At 40.7% G+C, this 18,590-nt stretch overlaps 1 protein-coding gene across 3 annotated transcripts in view; it reads left to right on the top strand.

Annotated features, from left to right (window-relative positions):
- Window positions 1-18,590, top strand: part of MFSD14A (major facilitator superfamily domain containing 14A) — a 53,797-nt gene that overhangs the window by 356 nt on the left and 34,851 nt on the right. Inside the window, exons 1-2 of one of the 3 annotated variants that reach the window (XM_025288212.3) lie at window positions 2,793-2,818; window positions 7,955-8,009. The exons of the other annotated variants lie outside the window; for them this stretch is intronic. Of the exons in view, the coding sequence (XP_025143997.1) occupies window positions 2,808-2,818; window positions 7,955-8,009 (66 nt within the window). The 5' untranslated portion in view covers window positions 2,793-2,807. Of the gene's footprint in view, window positions 1-2,792; window positions 2,819-7,954; window positions 8,010-18,590 lie in introns of those variants that run through there. 3 annotated transcript variants of the gene reach the window in all.

The raw sequence follows: 18,590 nt of genomic DNA, 5'->3' as shown, positions 1-18,590 counted from the left end.
CGGGCTCCCGGGTCTTTCCTCTCTCGCCCCGGCTTGCGGCCTCTGGGGCACATCCTCCCGGATGGAGAAGGCACACTCCTCTCCCGCACCTGCCGCCCTGCCCTCCGGCCGCCGCTGGAGGCCCTGCGGCCTCGAGCCTACGCGCGCCGCCGCCGCGGGCAGGAATCGACGCCGGGCTCCGCCGCCCGCCGCTCCCCTCGCCTTCGCAGCCTCGTCAGCGCCGTCCAGGCCCCGCGAGGAGGTAGCCGCTCTCTGGAAGCGGCCGGCAGCGACCCCTGCCCTCCCGTATGCTGCTCCCGGGGTGGCATCTGGCGCTGCGACCCCACTGTGGCCCCGTAGTGCGCTCGCCCCCTTTCTCCACGCCGTTCGGGATCAGTGCTTCTGCTCTCGGCTGCGTCCGGTGCGGTAAACACTGGCCGAAGGTGGGCTCTGCTCCTCGCTGTCCGCTGTCGGGACTGTGCCGGAGGACACCCGGGGCCTAGACTTCAGTGTGTAGTTTTCAAAGAAGAGTTACCACCCTCTTGTTTTAAAATCATCTGGTGTATTTTAAAACAAGAATACTCGATAGAGTTGATCATGGCCTGAGCGTTAGAGGACCTTAAAAAGGAAGACAGATTGAGGACGAGAAATTTTTTTTTTTTTTGCTTTTTAGAAATAGTGTCATCAAAATCAACTTTAGGCATTATGCTGCTGTTAACCGGCAGGGGAGATAGGCCTTTTAACTGAAAATAACTCACTTTTTTTTTTTTTTTTTTTTTTTAATGCTGAAAATTCCTCGTTGCTCCTCTCTGGTCTTTGCTGCATTCTTTAATATCAGGTTCTGAACTAGAATAGAAAAGTGAATTTCACTTTTCGAGAAATGTGCAGGAATGGTTCCTTTTATTCCATGTTTGTTTGGAGCCCTCCATTGCTAGCACAGTGCTAAATGTGTAATTAGGCCACCATTGAGGATTTGCTAAATTAATTTGAAATCAGTGACAACTTGGTTTGGACATTTCAGAATATGGCCGTCAGTATGCTAAAATTTAGAAAGCCTGGGACATATGTAGCAATTACATTATATACCTTTGAAGGTGAAAGTGAAATTGCTCAGTAGTGTCCAACTCTTTGTGACCCCTATGGGCTGTAGCCTACCAGGCTCCTCCGTCCATGGGATTTTCCAGGCAAGAGTACTAGAGTGGGTTGCCACTCCAGGGGATCTTCCCGACTCATGGGATCGAGCCCCGGTCTCCCGCATTGTAGGCAGACACTATACCGCTGAGCCACGAGGAAAGTCTGTATACCTTTAGTAACTGTCAAATCTATAGATGTCGTAGCTTTGACATTTGGTGAAAAAAGAATCTTTGAAATTCAAGTCCTCAGATCTCATGTTTTAATTAAACATTAAAAACATTTGATTACATCAGTTACGAATTGTCAAACTTGGTTAGAACTTCATTGATGGGAGAGAAATGGCTTGAAAAAACACTGGTGCCTTTACCAGTCATAAGGACTTAATATTTTAATTTCTTCATACAATCAACAAAATAGAAGCAGCAAAGAATTGTATTTTGTAAAAGCAATTAATATTTAAGATTAATATTGTTTCTAAAAGAGAAAGAAGCTGTGTTCAGGAAGCATACCTCCTTTTTCCTTGTTCTATTTTGTTACCTCTCAAGTTTTTTTTAAACTCACTTTATAGCAATTAAATCTTGTGAGATTTGGAACAGGTTTTTGTTTTTTTTTAATCTTGGTATTTATTAAAGTTGTGAATTTATAGTTTACTTTTGGACACAAAACACAATTTTTACCCCAGCAGTAGGTTTTTAAGAGGGCATAGAGAATAAATGAATGCTTCTTTTGAGGGATGTGCGCATGGGGGTGTCATCATTTGTCATCTTTGTACCCTTATGCTGCACTTTCAATTCTCAGAGCACTGGACACCTCTTTAGAATAGGAACTTTGTTTATGCATCGTTCAATCCCACAGGGCCTACTGTGTGAATTTAAAGTGATAAAAACACATTTAGAGTGATTTTTAAAAATGAGTAGCACATTCTAAAGATCATTTTTTAGTGTAATTTTATTCATTCCTATATATAATCAGGGGATATTTCTGTTTCTTGACGTGCCAGGGTAATTTTTTTACACTGTGTTTTAACCTACTCTAGCCATAAGTGAAAATGCATATAATTATTATAGTCATAAAAATTGTTTTAAAATCACATTTGTTTTTCTTCTCTACTTAAAATTGATCAGATTACTGTTATGAACACCTTGGTGTCTGAGGCTGTTTGGTCATACATGACAGGCTCTGAACAGTGTTTCACATCCCTGGCCAATGGTACTGACCTGAACCCCTTCCATTTTCTTCCTAGTGTTCAACAATGTTAAGATTATTTTGCTTTGTCCCCTGCAAATGGCATCTTTTTAAGCTTGATCAGCCAGTTGTAATGTTCGTAAAGCAAAATTAGTAATGAGTTGTTAATGATTTATCAAAAACTTAGCACATATTTGTTGTAGTTTTTAACAGTTGAAGAAGTGAACCTTTCTAAACAAGCCAGGTTAATCATAAGTTACTAAATGTTTTTCTTTTCTTGAAATTGTATTTCAGTTGGCTCTGAAGCCTAGGTAAGACTGACTAATATGTTGTCTATTTGAGTAGTATGCAATTAAGGTACATTATATGAGTGTGTGATTCTATATCAGGAGTTCTTAACTTGGGTTTGTTCACCCTGAAGTTATTTGTAAAATTTTCTTTGTACATCTCTCTAGGGAAATTCCATAAAGGTTTCATACTTCCTGAAAGTTTAAGAACAATTGTTTTGTATGAAAACAACGTAAGTAACTAAAGAATAGTTTCACAGGTTAAATTAAATAAATATTTACTGGGCTTCTCTGGTGGCTCAATTGGTAAAGAATCCGCCAGCAATGTAGGAGACATGGGTTTGATCCTGGATTGGGAAGATCCCCTGGATGAGGGCTTGGCAACCCACTCCAGTATCTTTACCTGGAGAATCACCATGAACAGAGGAGCCTGGGGGGGCTACAGTCCATGGGGTCACAAAGAGTCAGCTACGACTGAGCGACTTTAACTGTCGGTTATCTAGTGTATACCATTTTACTGATGAAAGTAACTGTGACGTTATTGGTGAATTTGCTTTGGGAAGCATTTACACGTAGAATTGGGCTTCCCAGGTGGTTCACTGGGCAAGTAATCTGCCTACTATGCAGGAGATGGAGGAGACATGGGTTCGATTCCTGGGTTGGGAAGATCCCTTGGAGGAGGACATGGCAACCCACTCCACTATTCTTGCTGGACTATGCCATGGACAAGAGGAGCCTGGTGGGCTCCATGAGGTCGAAAGAGTCGGACACTCCTGAAGCCATTGAGCAAGCGCACATAGGATTACTGGGTTTAGTTATGTTTTAATGTATGTAACATTTTGCTACATCTCTTATTCATTGCAGACCACTGAGGAGAGTTAAATTAAAACTGCATTCTGACATTTTAGAATGCTTCCAGTTTTGTTGTTAAATCATTACTATGTTTTGTTGTTAGTCACTAAGTTGTGTCAGACTCTTTGCAACCCCATGGACTGTACACCACCCCACCCCACCCCCAGGCTCCTCTGTCTGTGGGATTCCCCAGGGATGGAACCGTGTCTCCTACATTGGCAGGTGGATTCTTTACCACAGAGTCTCCAATTTGTTTATAAGTATTCTTGGTAGAGCCTAAGAGTTATTTACATGAGTTATTTGTATTAGCAAAGATAGAATTTTCCTTATGATTTTTGAAGTTTGCTTGATTTTTATTCTGATTTTTATTGTTTTGTGAATACAGAGACTACATCTCTGATAAAGTGAAAATATGTAGATTTTTTTCACAAATGAATTGGTAAAATGACTTTAAAGATCAGATAGAAAGTAAAGCACATGTGAATTGATTTATTAGAAGTACCTGACAAAAGTAGAATTGACATTTCAAATATGCCCAGAGATGCAGAGTACCAGATTTTTACTCCTGATTTCTCTGATTTAATCACAATAAATAGGAGTCAAAAACCATTTCAGAAGTCTGGCCCTAAGCTCTGATCCTTTGCACTCTTCACCTGCTAGGGTGACTGAAGGAGTTGCAGAATAGCTCTCTGAACCCCCAGAGAGCAGCTACTGGTTCCTAGAGTGCAAGTAAGCCAGGAAGGGGGCCATGGTGCCTTTCAAAAAGCAGTTGTTCTTTGATATCACTAGCCTTTGCCTAGAATCTTCAGGTTGTACACATGTCCATGGCAAGCTTGTGGCAGGCAGAACCATGGATGATTTACCTGTCTACCTCTGTGAGTCAACACTTGCTTTAGGGTAGTAAATGAGTAAGCAGTTTTCTCCATTTATATTTCCAGTTTGTCTTACTATAGTTTGAAAACCTGCTTCCCATCATCATCTGTGGAAATTCACTTATAGTTGAAGTGTTGAAGTTTAGGAAAAAGAATAGTTTTTCTCCAAAATCATTCTGACAAGTATATATGATTTAAATTTTCAATTATTTAAAAGCTCAAGTTGTCTTTTAGCATTATTTTGAATTGGAAGTGTCAGTTAAAGTAACAGTTGACCATTTCAGCCAGGGTACATATATCAGGATCCCTAAAATGGGTTCATCTCTTTCAGTGCCAGATCACAGTAGCTTGTTCTTAATAATAGCTCTATTTTCTCAATAGTGTATAAATACAGTTATGAATTCTACCACAGGAAATACTTCTTAGGGAGTCTTTAGCAAGAGGTGGTCGATATTTCATCACTTAGCTATATAAATTGGGTAATCAGAGATCACACTAGGACCATTCTTGAGCTTCGGCTCTGTCCTAGACATTGGTGACAGTTTAAGTTTTGTGTTAATGGTCTTGTGTTTTGTTTTGTTTGTTTTTAATTTTTAATTTTATTTTACCTTTTTAGTGAACTTTGTAGTTATTTCAACTGTGTAACCCATTCCGTGTTCATGAGGATAAGCATTTAATGTAATGATGATTTATCTTGATTTAACAGCCAGCCACATATTTTCCTCTTCAGAGAGTGCTGCAATAGATTGTCATGTTACTTATCTTTTCAAAATTTATCTCAAAACAGTACAATCATGGGACTTCCTCTGGTGGTCCAGTTGTTAAGATTCCGTGCTTCCAATACAAAGGCTGTAGATTGGATCCCTGATTGGAGAACTAAGATCCATGTGGTGTGGCCAAAAAAATAAAAAGCATATGTGGCAATAACAATCTTAAGCTGTAGATCTTTTTTAATTTTTTTAAGAGTAAAACTTGATCTCACTATATTCTTGTCGAATATTTATAAGTGTATTTCATTCTATTTAGGAGCAGTCTAACCCATACCTCTTCACTTCTCTGATAATATACAAATATTGAATAGCTCTTTAAAATTGATCATAACATGTCAGTAAGTAATTTTAAAGTCTCACTGCAGATTAAGCCAAAGTGACTCAATTAGTATGCATGCTTGCCAAGTCAATTCAGTCATGTCCAACTCTTTGCAACCCTATAAACTGTAGCCTGCCAGGCTTCTCTGTCCATGGGATTCTCCAGGCAAGAAAACTGGAGTGGGTTGCCAGGCCTCCTCCAGGGGATCTTCCCGACCCAGGGATCGATCAAACCCACGTCTTTTGGGTCTCCTGCATTGGCAGAAGGGTTCTTTACCATTAGCACCACCTGAGAAGGCCCTTAATTAGTATAATAGTGTCTTTACATGTTTACAATGATTTATACCTTGAGGAAATTAAGGATCAGTTTTCTTTTTGTAAAAATGTAGTGAAACTTACCTTGCCTGATTAAAGTCACAGAAAATAAGAAAACACACACAACATGATACCAGATGCTAGCAGTAAAGTCTTATTTCCTCTGGTTATTCCAAATGTGCCAGGATCCTATGAGAGCATAGGATTACAGTTACAGTATTCTCTTTAGGAATTGTTTTTTTTTTTAGTATTCTTCCATGAAAAGTTCCAGGTCTTAGATGTCTGTGATTAAGCACTTTTGTGTGTATGTGTACACACAAGATTTTTACATTAAATTATTTTAGTTATATTTTGTTTTATTATCAAGTTAGTTATGTTTTGCTCAGAGAAAATTCAGCATTTCATTCTGAAGATTTGTTTTATCCTCATTATTGTTTGTTTTTGTTTGTTGTTGTGGCCACACTGCGAGGCATGCAGGATCTTAGTTCCCCAACGAGGGATCGAACCCATGCCCTCTGCAGTGGAAACACGATGTTGTAAATACTGGTCCCCCAGGGAATTCCCTGGAGAAGGCAATGGCACCCCACTCCAGTACTCTTGCCTGGAAAATCCCATGGACAGAGGAGCCTGGTAGGCTGCCGTCCATGGGGTCACTAAGAGTCGGACATGACTGAGCGACTTCACTTTAACTTTTCACTTTCATGCCTTGGAGAAGGAAATGGCCACCCACTCCAGTGTTCTTGCCTGGAGAATCCCAGGGATGGGAGAGCCTGGTGGGCTGCCGTCTATGGGGTCACACAGAGTCGGACACGACTGAAGTGACTTAGCACAGCATAGGATAGGGAATTCCCATCTTCCTCATTCTTGATTAGTAGCTTCTCAGTATTAAATTTTAAGTTCAAAATTATTCTTCTTCATACTTTATTTTGGTTTTTGTCATTTTTTTTCCAACTTTTGAGAATTTTCAAAACTACAGAAAAGTTGCAAAAATAACATAATGAATATTTATTTGGCTATCCTAGAGATTCATGATTCAACAGTTGTTCACATTTTGCCGCATTTGTTTTTCCTTTCTCTATGCGTGTTTTTTTCATTTTTTTTTTTCTGAACCATTTGAATTAGTGGTAGACATCATGATACTTTATCCCTAAAAGTATCACCTGAGAATAAGGATATTTTTCCAGTAGTCATGAGTGGATGTGAGAGTTGGACTTAAAGAAATCTGAGTGCTGAAGAACTGATGCCTTTGAACTCTGGTGTTGGAGAAGACTCTTGAGAGTCCCATGGACTGCAAGGAGATCCAACCAGTCCATCCTAAAGGAAACCAATCCTGAATATTCACTGGAAGGACTGATGCTGAAGCTGAAACCCCAATACTTTGCCCACCTGATGTGAAGAACTGTCTCATTTGAAAAGACCCTGATGATGGGGAAGATTGAAGGTGGGAGGAGAAGGGACAACAGAGGATGAGATGGTTGGATGGCATCGCTGACTCAATGGACATGAGTTGAGTAAACTCCAGGAGTTGGTGATGGACAGGGAGGCCTGGCGTGCTGTAGTCCATGGGGTCACAAAGAGTCGGACACAACTGAGTGACTGAACTGAACTGAGTTGAACCACATAACTACAATATAATCACCACGTTCAGAAATTTAACACTGATAAAATACTCTTGGGTAGTATATAGTCCATAGTCACATTTCCCCAATAATCCTAATAACTACTTTATAGTCTTTTTTTGGATGTGGAATTATTACGTTTAGTTGCCATGTATCTTCTGTCTAGATTAGCTTTTTGGTTTTTAAGCTTAAAAAATATCAATTGATTTTTTTTTTAAATAGGCCGTTTTGAAAAAAGAGCCTCAGTTTCGCTTATTCTTATGTTTTTCTCACATGGTAACATCCATTTAACAAGTAGGATTATAATGCCCAGTTACTAGTGGACTTACTTCTTTCTCCTGGCCAAAAACCCGTATAAGTCCCTGATTCATTGATAGGACTGTAACATAAGTTATTACAGTCAGTATTCTCCATAACAACTGCTGGATTCATAAACTCGTATTTATTGGGCAATTATAGACTTGGTATTTGAGAATTAGATGAGGATTTAGGTAGGAAATTAATAGTTTACCCCGTAATTGGTAAGAGAGGTAAAGTGACTTACTTAAGTCATCTCATAGCTTAATGACTCTCTTGATAAGGGTTATCTAATCCATGACCATGAAATACCCTTTCCATCTTAGGCATTGGGCTATGCAGAGAGATACTAAAATGGTTAAGATTGGATCCCTACTCTTGGTGAGTAACAGTTTGTGATGATAATACATGCGTCGCGTAACCACTGAAACTAGTGTAGCTCCAGACTTGAGCTCTCATCTCTTACTTGCTATATTGGGCTCTAAAGTGGAGATAGTGATATGTAACTTAAAAGGTTAGGAGGGGTAAATAAGACTATGAATGTAAATCATTATAAGTCTTCAGTGATTTTTATTATTTTAATCTCATGTGTATGTACAGTAAACGCATGTGAGAGATGATACAGTATTGAACAGTGGGATATCAGAGGATGTGTGTGTGCATGCGCTCAGTCACTCAGTTGTGTTCGACTTTGTGACCCCATGGGTTGTAGCCCGCCAGGCTCCTTTGTTCATGGGATTCTCCAGGCAAGAAACTGGAGTGGGTTGCCATGCCCTCCTTCAGGGGATCTTCCTATTCCAGGGATCCAACCCATGTCTCAGGCATCTCCTGCATTGGCAAGCGGATTCTTTACCTCTACGCCACTTGGAAGCCCCATCAGAGGATAGAGGATGGGGAGAAGTTGTAAATTTCATTAATGGATATATTGCCCTTTTAACAGTGTTTAAATACAGTAACCATATACTGAATACCTGAAGTAATAGGTAGAGGAGACTTACAGAGTAATTCATTTCATTTCTACAGACACATACTAAGCACTTTCGTGCTGTGCATGTATTGCATACTCTAGATTGTAGAAGAATGAAGCATAGGGCCTGCCTCAGAGAGCATGAGCACGAGAAAGGTAAAGTTTAGGTTAAATAAAATGAAACAGATACTTTACAAAGCAAAATGCAACTGTGAAAGTTATCAAGTGTTAAAGGATAGAAGAATAAGTAGATTTTTAAAAGGCTTAGCCAAAAGCTTACGTGATGAAATATGAAAGTATGCATTGAGAAATGGGAATTAGATTGGAGAGTGGATTCAGGGTTAAAGGGGTTTGTCCCCTGACTTCTGAGTTGAAGTTAGAGGTGACTGCCATGGAACCATGGCAGTCTCATGGAGGCAGTCTCATGCCTCCATAAGAAAAAAGTTACTCAGCTGAATGGACTTTTGATACAGTAATAATTATGTTTTTAGGTGGAATATCTTAGCATTTGGGGTTGGGTATGTGTTAGTTTATCCAGAATTTTTCACATTGTACCTCTTTAATTCTTTCAAGAATCCTCAAATATTATCTGTTGATATGATCTCATTATGCTGAACCTTGTACTCTTGATGCTATAAACATAAGTCAGATATTTTCCCTCTAATCTGGCTGTTAACCCTCTTGCCCTGGTCTTTCTCCTCAGGCCATGACCTTTGTATTCTTTCCAAATTGTCCTGGAATTTTGATTATGGATTGCTATTCCATTAAACCTACCAGCCTTATGTCAAAAGTGCTACCTCTAACTTTATGTACTTTCAGACTAGCAAAATATTTTAAAAATTTGTCTATTTTATTAATATCTTATATTACTTTTGAATTTATTTAAAACAGGATAGATAGATATGTATATAACAACAGCTCTCAAAATTACCAGTCCCTTGGGGCAAGGAACTGTCTCTCCCCCTGCCCTTCTTTAAAATATTGGATTAATCAAGAAGTTTCTCCAGTTTTTTCCATACCATCTTACACATACACCCACACACAATTTTTTCTCCCACCTCTGGGGACATATGAGAGAATAGCTTAGGAGGGCCAAGCATATACAACTACCTATCTTTTTCCATTCTAGTTTTACACAGTAGTTTTTCTCTTAGATAAATAAAACATTTTCCTCTTATTTAAAGTACAATCATGCCTATTAGAAAAGATTTAGAAAACTCAGAACAATAAATAATTTTATGTCACTTAAAATCACTACCTAATATAAACACTATTAACGTTGAGGTTTTTATTTTTGTTTTTCATAGTTGAAATTATTATACATACACAATTTTGTATCCTGCTTTGATTTTTTAATTTAACATTGTCATAAACATGTTTACATGTTATTATAGATTATCCATAAACAGTTTTTGGCTACATATTATTCTATGATTTATATACCATGATTTGATTATAGGATGTATAATTAGGTTGAACATTTAGATTTATATATTTCCTCCTATAAGTGACACTGCTATGAACATCTTTTATGGTGAAACTTTTTCTGAGTGGTTATTTCCTTGATAGAATTTTATGAGCTGTTTTATAAGTTGTTTATATTCTTTATAGTGTCTTAAGTGCTTTTGTATTGGTTTTCATGAATGCTTTACCTAGTTAAGATATTAATCTTTTGCTGTTTCTCGCATCTTACTTTGTTTTCTTTAAATTCAGCTAATGCTGTCCACCGGAGAAGGCAATGGCACCCCACTCCAGTACTGTTGCCTGGAAAATCCCATGGATGGAGGAGCCTGGTAGGCTGTAGTCCATGGGTTCGCTAAGAGTCGGACACAACTGAGCGACTTCACTTTCACTTTCCACTTTCATGCCTTGGAGAAGGAAATGGCAACCCACTCCAGTGTTCTTGCCTGGAGAATCCCATGGACAGAGAAGCCTGGTAGGCTGCAGTCCATGGGGTCGCACAGAGTTGGACACAACTGAAGCAACTTAGCAGCAGCAGCAGCAGCAGCAGCAATGCTGTCCACAGTTTATTGTGATCCACACAGTCAAAGGCTTTGGCATAGTCATTAAAGCAGAAATAGATGTTTTTCTGGAACTCTCTTCCTTTTTCCATGATCCAGCAGATGTTGTCAATTTGATCTCTGGTTCCTCTGCCTTTTCTCAAACCAGCTTGAACATGTGGAAGTTCACAGTTCACATATTGCTGAAGCCTGGCTTGGAGAATTTTGAGCATTACTTTACTAGCGTGAGATGAGTGCAATTGTGCAGTAGTTTGAGCATTCTTTGGCATTGCCTTTCTTTGGGATTGGAATGAAAACTGACCTTTTCCAGTCCTGTGGCCACTGCTGAGTTTTCCAAATTTGCTGGCATATTGAGTGCAGCACTTTCACAGCATCATCTTTCAGGATTTGAAAGAGCTCCACTGGAATTCCATCACCTCCACTAGCTTTGTTCGTAGTGATGCTTTCTAAGGCCCACTTGACTTCACATTCCAGGATGTCTGACTCTAGGTCAGTGATCACATCATCGTGATTATCTGGGTCATGAAGATCTTTTTGGTACAGTTCTTCTGTGTATTCTTGGCACCTCTTCTTAATATCTTCTGCTTCTGTTAGGTCTATACCATTTCTGTCCTTTATCGAGCCCATCTTTGCATGAAATGTTCCCTTGGTATCTCTAATTTTCTTGAAGAGATCTCTAGTCTTTCCCATTCTGTTGTTTTCCTCTATTTCTTTGCATTGATCGCTGAGGAAGGCTTTCTTAAAGTCTCTCCTTGCTATTCTTTGGAACTCTGCATTCAGATGCTTATATCTTTCCTTTTCTCCTTTGCTTTTCACTTCTCTTCTCTTCATAGCTTTTGTAAGGCCTCCCCAGACAGCCATTTTGCTTTTTTGCATTTCTTTTCCATGGGGATGGTCTTGATCCCTGTCTCCTGTACAGTGTCACGAACCTCATTCCATAGTTCATCAGGCACTCTATCTATCAGATCTAGTCCCTTAAATCTATTTCTCACTTCCACTGTATAATCATAAGGGATTTGATTTAGGTCATACCTGAATGGTCTAGTGGTTTTCCCTACTTTCTTCAATTTAAGTCTGAATTTGGCAATAAGGAGTTCATGGTCTGAGCCACAGTCAGCTCCTGGTCTTGTTTTTGCTGACTGTATAGAGTGTCTCCATCTTTGGCTGCAAAGAACATAATCAATCTGATTTCGGTGTTGACCATCTGGTGATGTCCATGTGTAGAGTCTTCTCTTGTGTTGTTGGAAGAGGGTGTTTGCTATGACCAGTGCATTTTCTTGGCAAAACTCTTATTAGTCTTTGCCCTGCTTCATTCCGTATTCCAAGGCCAAATTTGCCTGTTACTCCAGGTGTTTCTTGACTTCCTACTTTTGCATTCCAGTCTCCTATAATGAAAAGGACATCTTCTTTGGGTGTTAGTCTTGTAGGTCTTCATGCTATGCTATGCTAAATCACTTTAGTCGTGTCCAAAACTCTGTGCAGCCCCATAGACGGCAGCCCACCAGGCTCCCCCGTCCCTGGGATTCTCCAGGCAAGAACACTGGAGTGGGTGTAGGTCTTCATAGAACCATTCAACTTCAGCTTCTTCAGCGTTACTAGTTGGGGCTTAGACTTGGATTACTGTGATATTGAATGGTTTGCCTTGGAAATGAACAGAGATCATTCTGTCGTTTTTGAGATTGCATCCAAGTACTGCATTACGGACTCTTGTTGACCATGATGGCTACTCCATTTCTTCTGAGGGATTCCTGCCCGCAGTAGTAGATATAATGGTCATCTGAGTTAAATTCACCCATTCCAGTCCATTTGAGTTCGCTGATTCCTAGTATGTCGACATTCACTCTTGCCATCTCTTGTTTGACCACTTCCAGTTTGCCTTGATTCATGGACCTGACATTCCAGGTTCCTATGTAATATTGCTCTTTACAGCATCAGACCTTGCTTCTATCACCAGTCACATCCACAACTGGGTATTGTTTTTGCTTTGACTCCATCCCTTCATTCTTTCTGGAGTTATTTCTCCACTGATCTCCGGTAGCATATTGGGCACCTACTGACCTGGGGAGTTCCTCTTTCAGTATCCTATCATTTTGCCTTTTCATACTGTTCATGGGGTTCTCAAGGCAAGAATATTGAAATGGTTTGCCATTCCCTTCTCCAGTGGACCACATTCTGTCAGATCTCTCCACCATGACCCGCCCGTCTTGGGTTGCCCTACGGGCATGGCTTAGTTTCATTGAGTTAGACAAGGCTGTGGTCCTAGTGTGATTAGATTGACTAGTTTTCTGTGAGTATGGTTTCAGTGTGTCTGCCCTCTGATGACCTCTTGCAACACCTACTGTCTTACTTGGGTTTCTCTTACCTTGGGCGTGGGGTATCTCTTCATGGCTGCTCCAGCAAAGTGCAGCCGCTGCTCCTTACCTTGGACGAGGGGTATCTCCTCACCACTGCCTCTCCTGACCTTCAACGTGGGATAGCTCCTCTAGGCCCTCGGGCGCCTGCCTAGCCACTGCTCCTTGGACATGGGGTTAGTCCTCCCAGCCGCCGCCCCTGGCCTCGGACACAGGGTAGCTCTTCTCGGTGGTCCTGTGCTGTTGCAGCCTGGCACTCTCGGCCGCTGCCCCTGACCTTGGACGTGGGGTAACTCCTCTTGGCCGCTGCCCTTCGGGCATGGGGTCCTCCCGGCTTCTGCCTCTGATCTCAGATGTGGGGTAGCTCCTCGCGGCTGCGCTTAATGCGCTGGTCGCAGCTGCCTACGCTTGTGTGGATCACAGTAAACTGGAAAATTCTGAAAGAGATGGGAATACCAGACCACCTGACCTGCCTCTTGAGAAATCTGTATGCAGGTCAGGAAGCAACAGTAAGAACTGGACATGGAACAACAGACTGGTTCCAAATTGGAAAAGGAGTACGTCAAGGCTGTATATTGTCACTCTGCTTATTTAACTTATATGCAGAGTACATCATGAGAAACGCTGGGCTGGAAGAAGCACAAGATGGAATCAAGATTGACAGGAGAAATATCAATAACCTCAGATATGCAGATGACACCACCTTTATGGCAGAAAGTGAGGAGGAACTAAAAAGCCTCTTGATGAAAGTGGAGAGTGAAAAAGTTGGCTTAAAGCTTCACATTCAGAAAACGAAGATCATGGCAACCGGTCCCATCACTTCATGGGAAATAGATGGAGAAACAGTGGAAACAGTGTCAGACTTTATTTTTGGGGGCTCCAAAATGACTGCAGATGGAGACTGCAGCCATGAAATTAAAAGACGCTTACTCCTTGGAAGGAAAGTTATGATCAACCTAGGTAGCATATTCAAAAGCAGAGACATTACTTTGCCAACAAAGGTCCGTCTAGTCAAGGCTATAGTTTTTCCTGTGGTCATGTATGGATGTGAGAGTTGGACTGTGAAGAAGGCTGAGCGCCGAAGAACTGATGCTTTTGAACTGTGGTGTTGGAGAAGACTCTTGAGAGTCCCTTGGACTGCAAGGAGATCCAACCAGTCCAGTCTGAAGGAGATCAGCCCTGGTATTTCTTTGGAAGGAATGATGCTAAAGCTGAAACTCCAGTACTTTGGCCACCTCATGCGAAGAGTTGACTCATTGGAAAAGACTCTGATGCTGGGAGGGATTGGGGGCAGGGGGAGAAGGGGACGACAGAGGATGAGATGGCTGGATGGCATCACTGACTCAATGGACGTGAGTCTGAGTGAACTCTGGGAGTTGGTGATGGACAGGGAGGCCCAGTGTGCTGCGATTCATGGGGTCGCAAAGAGTCGGACACCACTGAGCGACTGAACTGAACTGAATACTGTCCATGTTTTTCTGAAATCAATATGCCGAAAACGAATTGATGTTTTATTCTTTCCCCTTTCCTCACTGTCCAGCTGACCAGGCAGAAACTGACATCTTTCATCTTCGATCTTCTCTACCCTCCTCTGCTACATCTAGTCATCCCCAAACTGAGTCCTTATAGTTTCTCAAATATTTTTTGTATCTATACAGCTCGCTCCATCCTCACTGCCTCTGTCTTATTTCTCTGATAGGTTTTCCCAGCACTGTCCTTGAGTGATTAAGTATGCTTCACTGAAGCAGCCACTTTTAACACACTTATTTTCTTCTAGGCTTTTGGCTCTATGTGTATATTTATACTCATTGTCATGTAATTATCATCTTACTTTTTATTAGCATTTCCCAATTTTCTAAGAAACTCAGGTGTTCTTGAGATACATCTTTTATATGACAGAAGGATTTCACGGTCAAATTTGGAAAACAGTGCATACTGTAGCTTTCTGGAGATTCATAATATGCATTAGTATGTTAAAGGTCCTCAGAAGTTCTATGTATTCTAATAGGTATTGAATATATGTGATGAACAAAACTAGTTTGGAGCTTACGAAATCCTACGGAGTTTTTTCCTAACCTTGTCTTACTATACTTGCTGTGTTTGGTACTGGGCATTATTCTTTCCTCTCTAAAACTGCTCCTTTGTCACCTGTGACACTGAATTCTCTTGATTCTCCTGATATTTCTCTGATGGCTCCTTTATTTTAATGAGTTCCTTTTCCTCTGCGCTATACAGTAGACCCATGAATGTGGGTTTGAACTGCGTGGGTTCATTTATATATGGACTTTTTAAAAAAATAAATACATACTACATGGTCTGCAGTTGGTTGAATCTGCAGATGGGAGAGCCTGGATACAGAGGGTTGGCTGTAAATTTATACATGGGTTTCTGACTATATGAGGCCTGATGCCCCTAACCCCTGTACTTGGTGATTCTTGACTAAGCTAGTCCACCTGTCTTTTCACACTTTATCTCACCTACTCTGGTGGTTTCAAACATCATATTTGCTAATGACTAATTGTTTTAATCAGCCCTCAAAGGACAATAGAAATGTTTTAAGTATAAGGGCTATCTCTTATATAGAATCTGAAGTAATTTTGAGCCTTCTAGGGGAAGACAAGCTAGGAAGCTACCAGCCTCCACTAGTAGACAACCAAGCTAAAAAGCTGAAGTCCTCTTGACGCTCCCTCTCACATTTGTCAGATTCTCTCAGTTTCAGATCCTGAAATCTCATATCCATTTCCTCCCCTGCAGCGTCCATGCCTCATCCCTATTTCATGCCTTCGTCATCTCTTGTGTGAACTGACTCAAATAGCTTGCTTCTGCATGCAGTTTGTTCTTCAGTTACATCCTTTAGAAAAAAAATCACCATGATGTATTGAAAAATGCCGGTCTCATCACACAATTCTCTTGCTTAAATACCCTTAAGTGGTTTTCCTGTATCTCTAGAGTGAAGACAAGAACCTCCTTAACAAAGGATAGAGCCATCTCTTCTGTCTTCCCATTACCTTTAACTGCCATGGCTGTTGTTTACTTCATCTGCGTTTTTTTCTCTAATGTAATTGTCCACACTACTTCATTGTCTTGCAATAACCTTTTCTTGGTTCCTAACTTGTATGAATTAATATCGCTTTTATTGCAGTTTTGTATAAGCAGATGATTATAATGAGACTTCTTCCTCTCTAGACTGAACTCCTTGAGATCAAGGAGTGTGTTTTACTTCTAGCACCTCTGGTACTCTGTGTTTGTTGAATGAGTCATGTACAAACTCATTCCTGTCATGGTCCTTCAACACTTATGTCTCCCAACTCCCACCCCACCTCTGTTGAATCTAATTCCTCAGCTGCAGGTTCTACTAAGGGAGTTTCCAGGTACCTAAATTCTGCAGGTTGGGAAAGACATCTACTTTTTGAGTACAGAGTACAGAGAAATCCAAACAGTGTTAATATTTTGCACATAAGACTGAGTATGTTGAATATGTTGCCAGAAGAGGGACCCCTTCTAGGGTCCAAGAGTGTATGTTCTTGTCTAATACTGGAAATGAATTGTCTGAGGAGACACACGTGGTGACAAAGTAAGAGATTTTATTGGGAAGGGGTGCCTAGGCAGAGACCAGCAGGGTCCGAGAACCCAAGAAAATTGCTTTGCCACCTGGCTTTCAGTCTTGGGTTGTTATGGTGATAGGGTTTGTTTTCGGGTCATCTCTGGCCAGCCATTCTGACTCAGGGTCCTTCCTGGTGGTTCATGCATTGCTCAGCCAAGGTGGATTCTAGTGAGAAGGACTCACAGGTTGGTAGGAATCAGGGGCTGGTGTCTCCATTCCTCTTTTGACTTCTTGCAAATTCTTTTGATTGGTGATAACTTGTTAGTTTGCATTCCTTACCAGGACCTCTTTGTTAAGACAACTCATGCAAGTGACTGCTATCTTGCCTGGCCAGGGTGGCTGGTGTCAGTCAGTGTTTCCTCTAACAAATATATTTTTAAAACTTAAGTATGATATTGTTATATGTATTGATTAAACTTGTTTTTCTGTTACACAAACTTGTCAGTGGAGACCGTGTTAATGTTACAGGTCATTTGCATTTCTATCAATTTAATATTGTCTTTAGAAATACAAAATCCAACAATTGAAGTAATTTTTTTAATATAATTTTATTTACTTACTTTTGGCTGTGCTGAGTCTTAGTTGCTGTGCAGGCTTTTCTCTAGTTGCTACACGAGGGGGCTACTCTCCAGTTGCAGTTGACAGGTTTCTCATTGCAGTAGCTTTTCTTGTTGTGGAGCATGGGCTTTAGGGCATGCAGGCTTCAGCAGTTGTTGCTCCTGGGCTCCAGAGAACACACTCAGTATTTGAGATACATGGGCTTAGCTGCTTCACAGCATGTGGGATCTTCACAGATCAGGGATCAAACTGTTTTCTTCTGCATTGACAGGCAGATTCTTTACCACTGAGCCCCTAGGGAAGCCCTGAAGTAATCCTTAAGATACATCTAAGCCGCAGTGTAAGATACTGCTAGCAGAAGCAAAAGGCAAAGGAGAAAAGGAAAGATACACTCATCTGAATGCAGAACTCCAAAGAATAACAAGGAGAGAGAAGAAAACCTTCATCAGTGATCAGTGCAAAGAAATAGAGGAAAACAATAGAATGGGAAAGACTAGAGATTTCTTCAAGAAAATTAGAGATATCAAGGGAAAGTTTCATGCAAAGATGGACACAATAAAGGACAGAAACTGTATGGATGTAACAGAAGCAGAAGATAGTACGAAGAGGTGGCAAGAATACACAGAAGAACTATATAAAAAGATCTTAATGACCCAGATAACCATGATCGTGTGATCACTCACCTAGAGCCAGACATCCTGGAGTGCAAAGTCAAGTGGGCCTTAGGAAGCATCACTATGAAGAAAGTTAGTGGGGGTGCTGGAATTCCAACTGATTTATTTCAAATCCTAAAAGATGATGCTGTGAAAGTGCTGCATTCAATATGTCAGCAAATTTGTAAAACTCAGCAGTGGCCACAGGACTGGAAAAGGTCAGTTTTCATTCCAATCCTAAAGAAAGGCAATGCCAAAGAATGTTCAAACTACTGCACAATTGCACTCATCTCACACACTAGCAGATTCTCCAATCCAGGCTTCAACAGTATGTGAACCGAGAACTTCAGATGTTCAAGCTGGATTTAGAAAAGGCAGAGAAACCAGAGATCAAATTGCCAACATCCATTGGATCATTGAAAAAGCAAGAGAGTTCCAGGAAAACATCTACTTCTGCTTTATTGACTACGCCAAAGCCTTTGACTATGTGGATCACAACAAACTGTGGAAAATTCTGAAAGAGATGGGAGTACCAGACCACCTTACAAGCCTCCTGAGAAATCTCTATGCAGGTCAGGAAGTAACAGTTAGAACTGGACATGGAACAGCGGACTGGTTCCAAATTGGGAAAGGAGTACATCAAGGCTGTATACTGTCAACCTACTTGTTTAACTTATATGCAGAGTACATCATGCGAAATGCTGAACTGGATAAAGCAAAAGCTGAAATCAAGATTGTCGGGAGAAATAACAATAACCTCAGATACGCAGATGACACCACCCTTATGGCAGAAAGTGAAGAGGAACGA

The sequence above is a fragment of the Bubalus bubalis genome, chromosome 6, assembly GCF_019923935.1.
Source record: "Bubalus bubalis isolate 160015118507 breed Murrah chromosome 6, NDDB_SH_1, whole genome shotgun sequence".
NCBI lineage: Eukaryota > Metazoa > Chordata > Mammalia > Artiodactyla > Bovidae > Bubalus > Bubalus bubalis.
The sequence above is the reverse complement of the archived record's forward strand: the minus strand, read 5'-3'. Positions and strand labels throughout refer to the sequence as shown.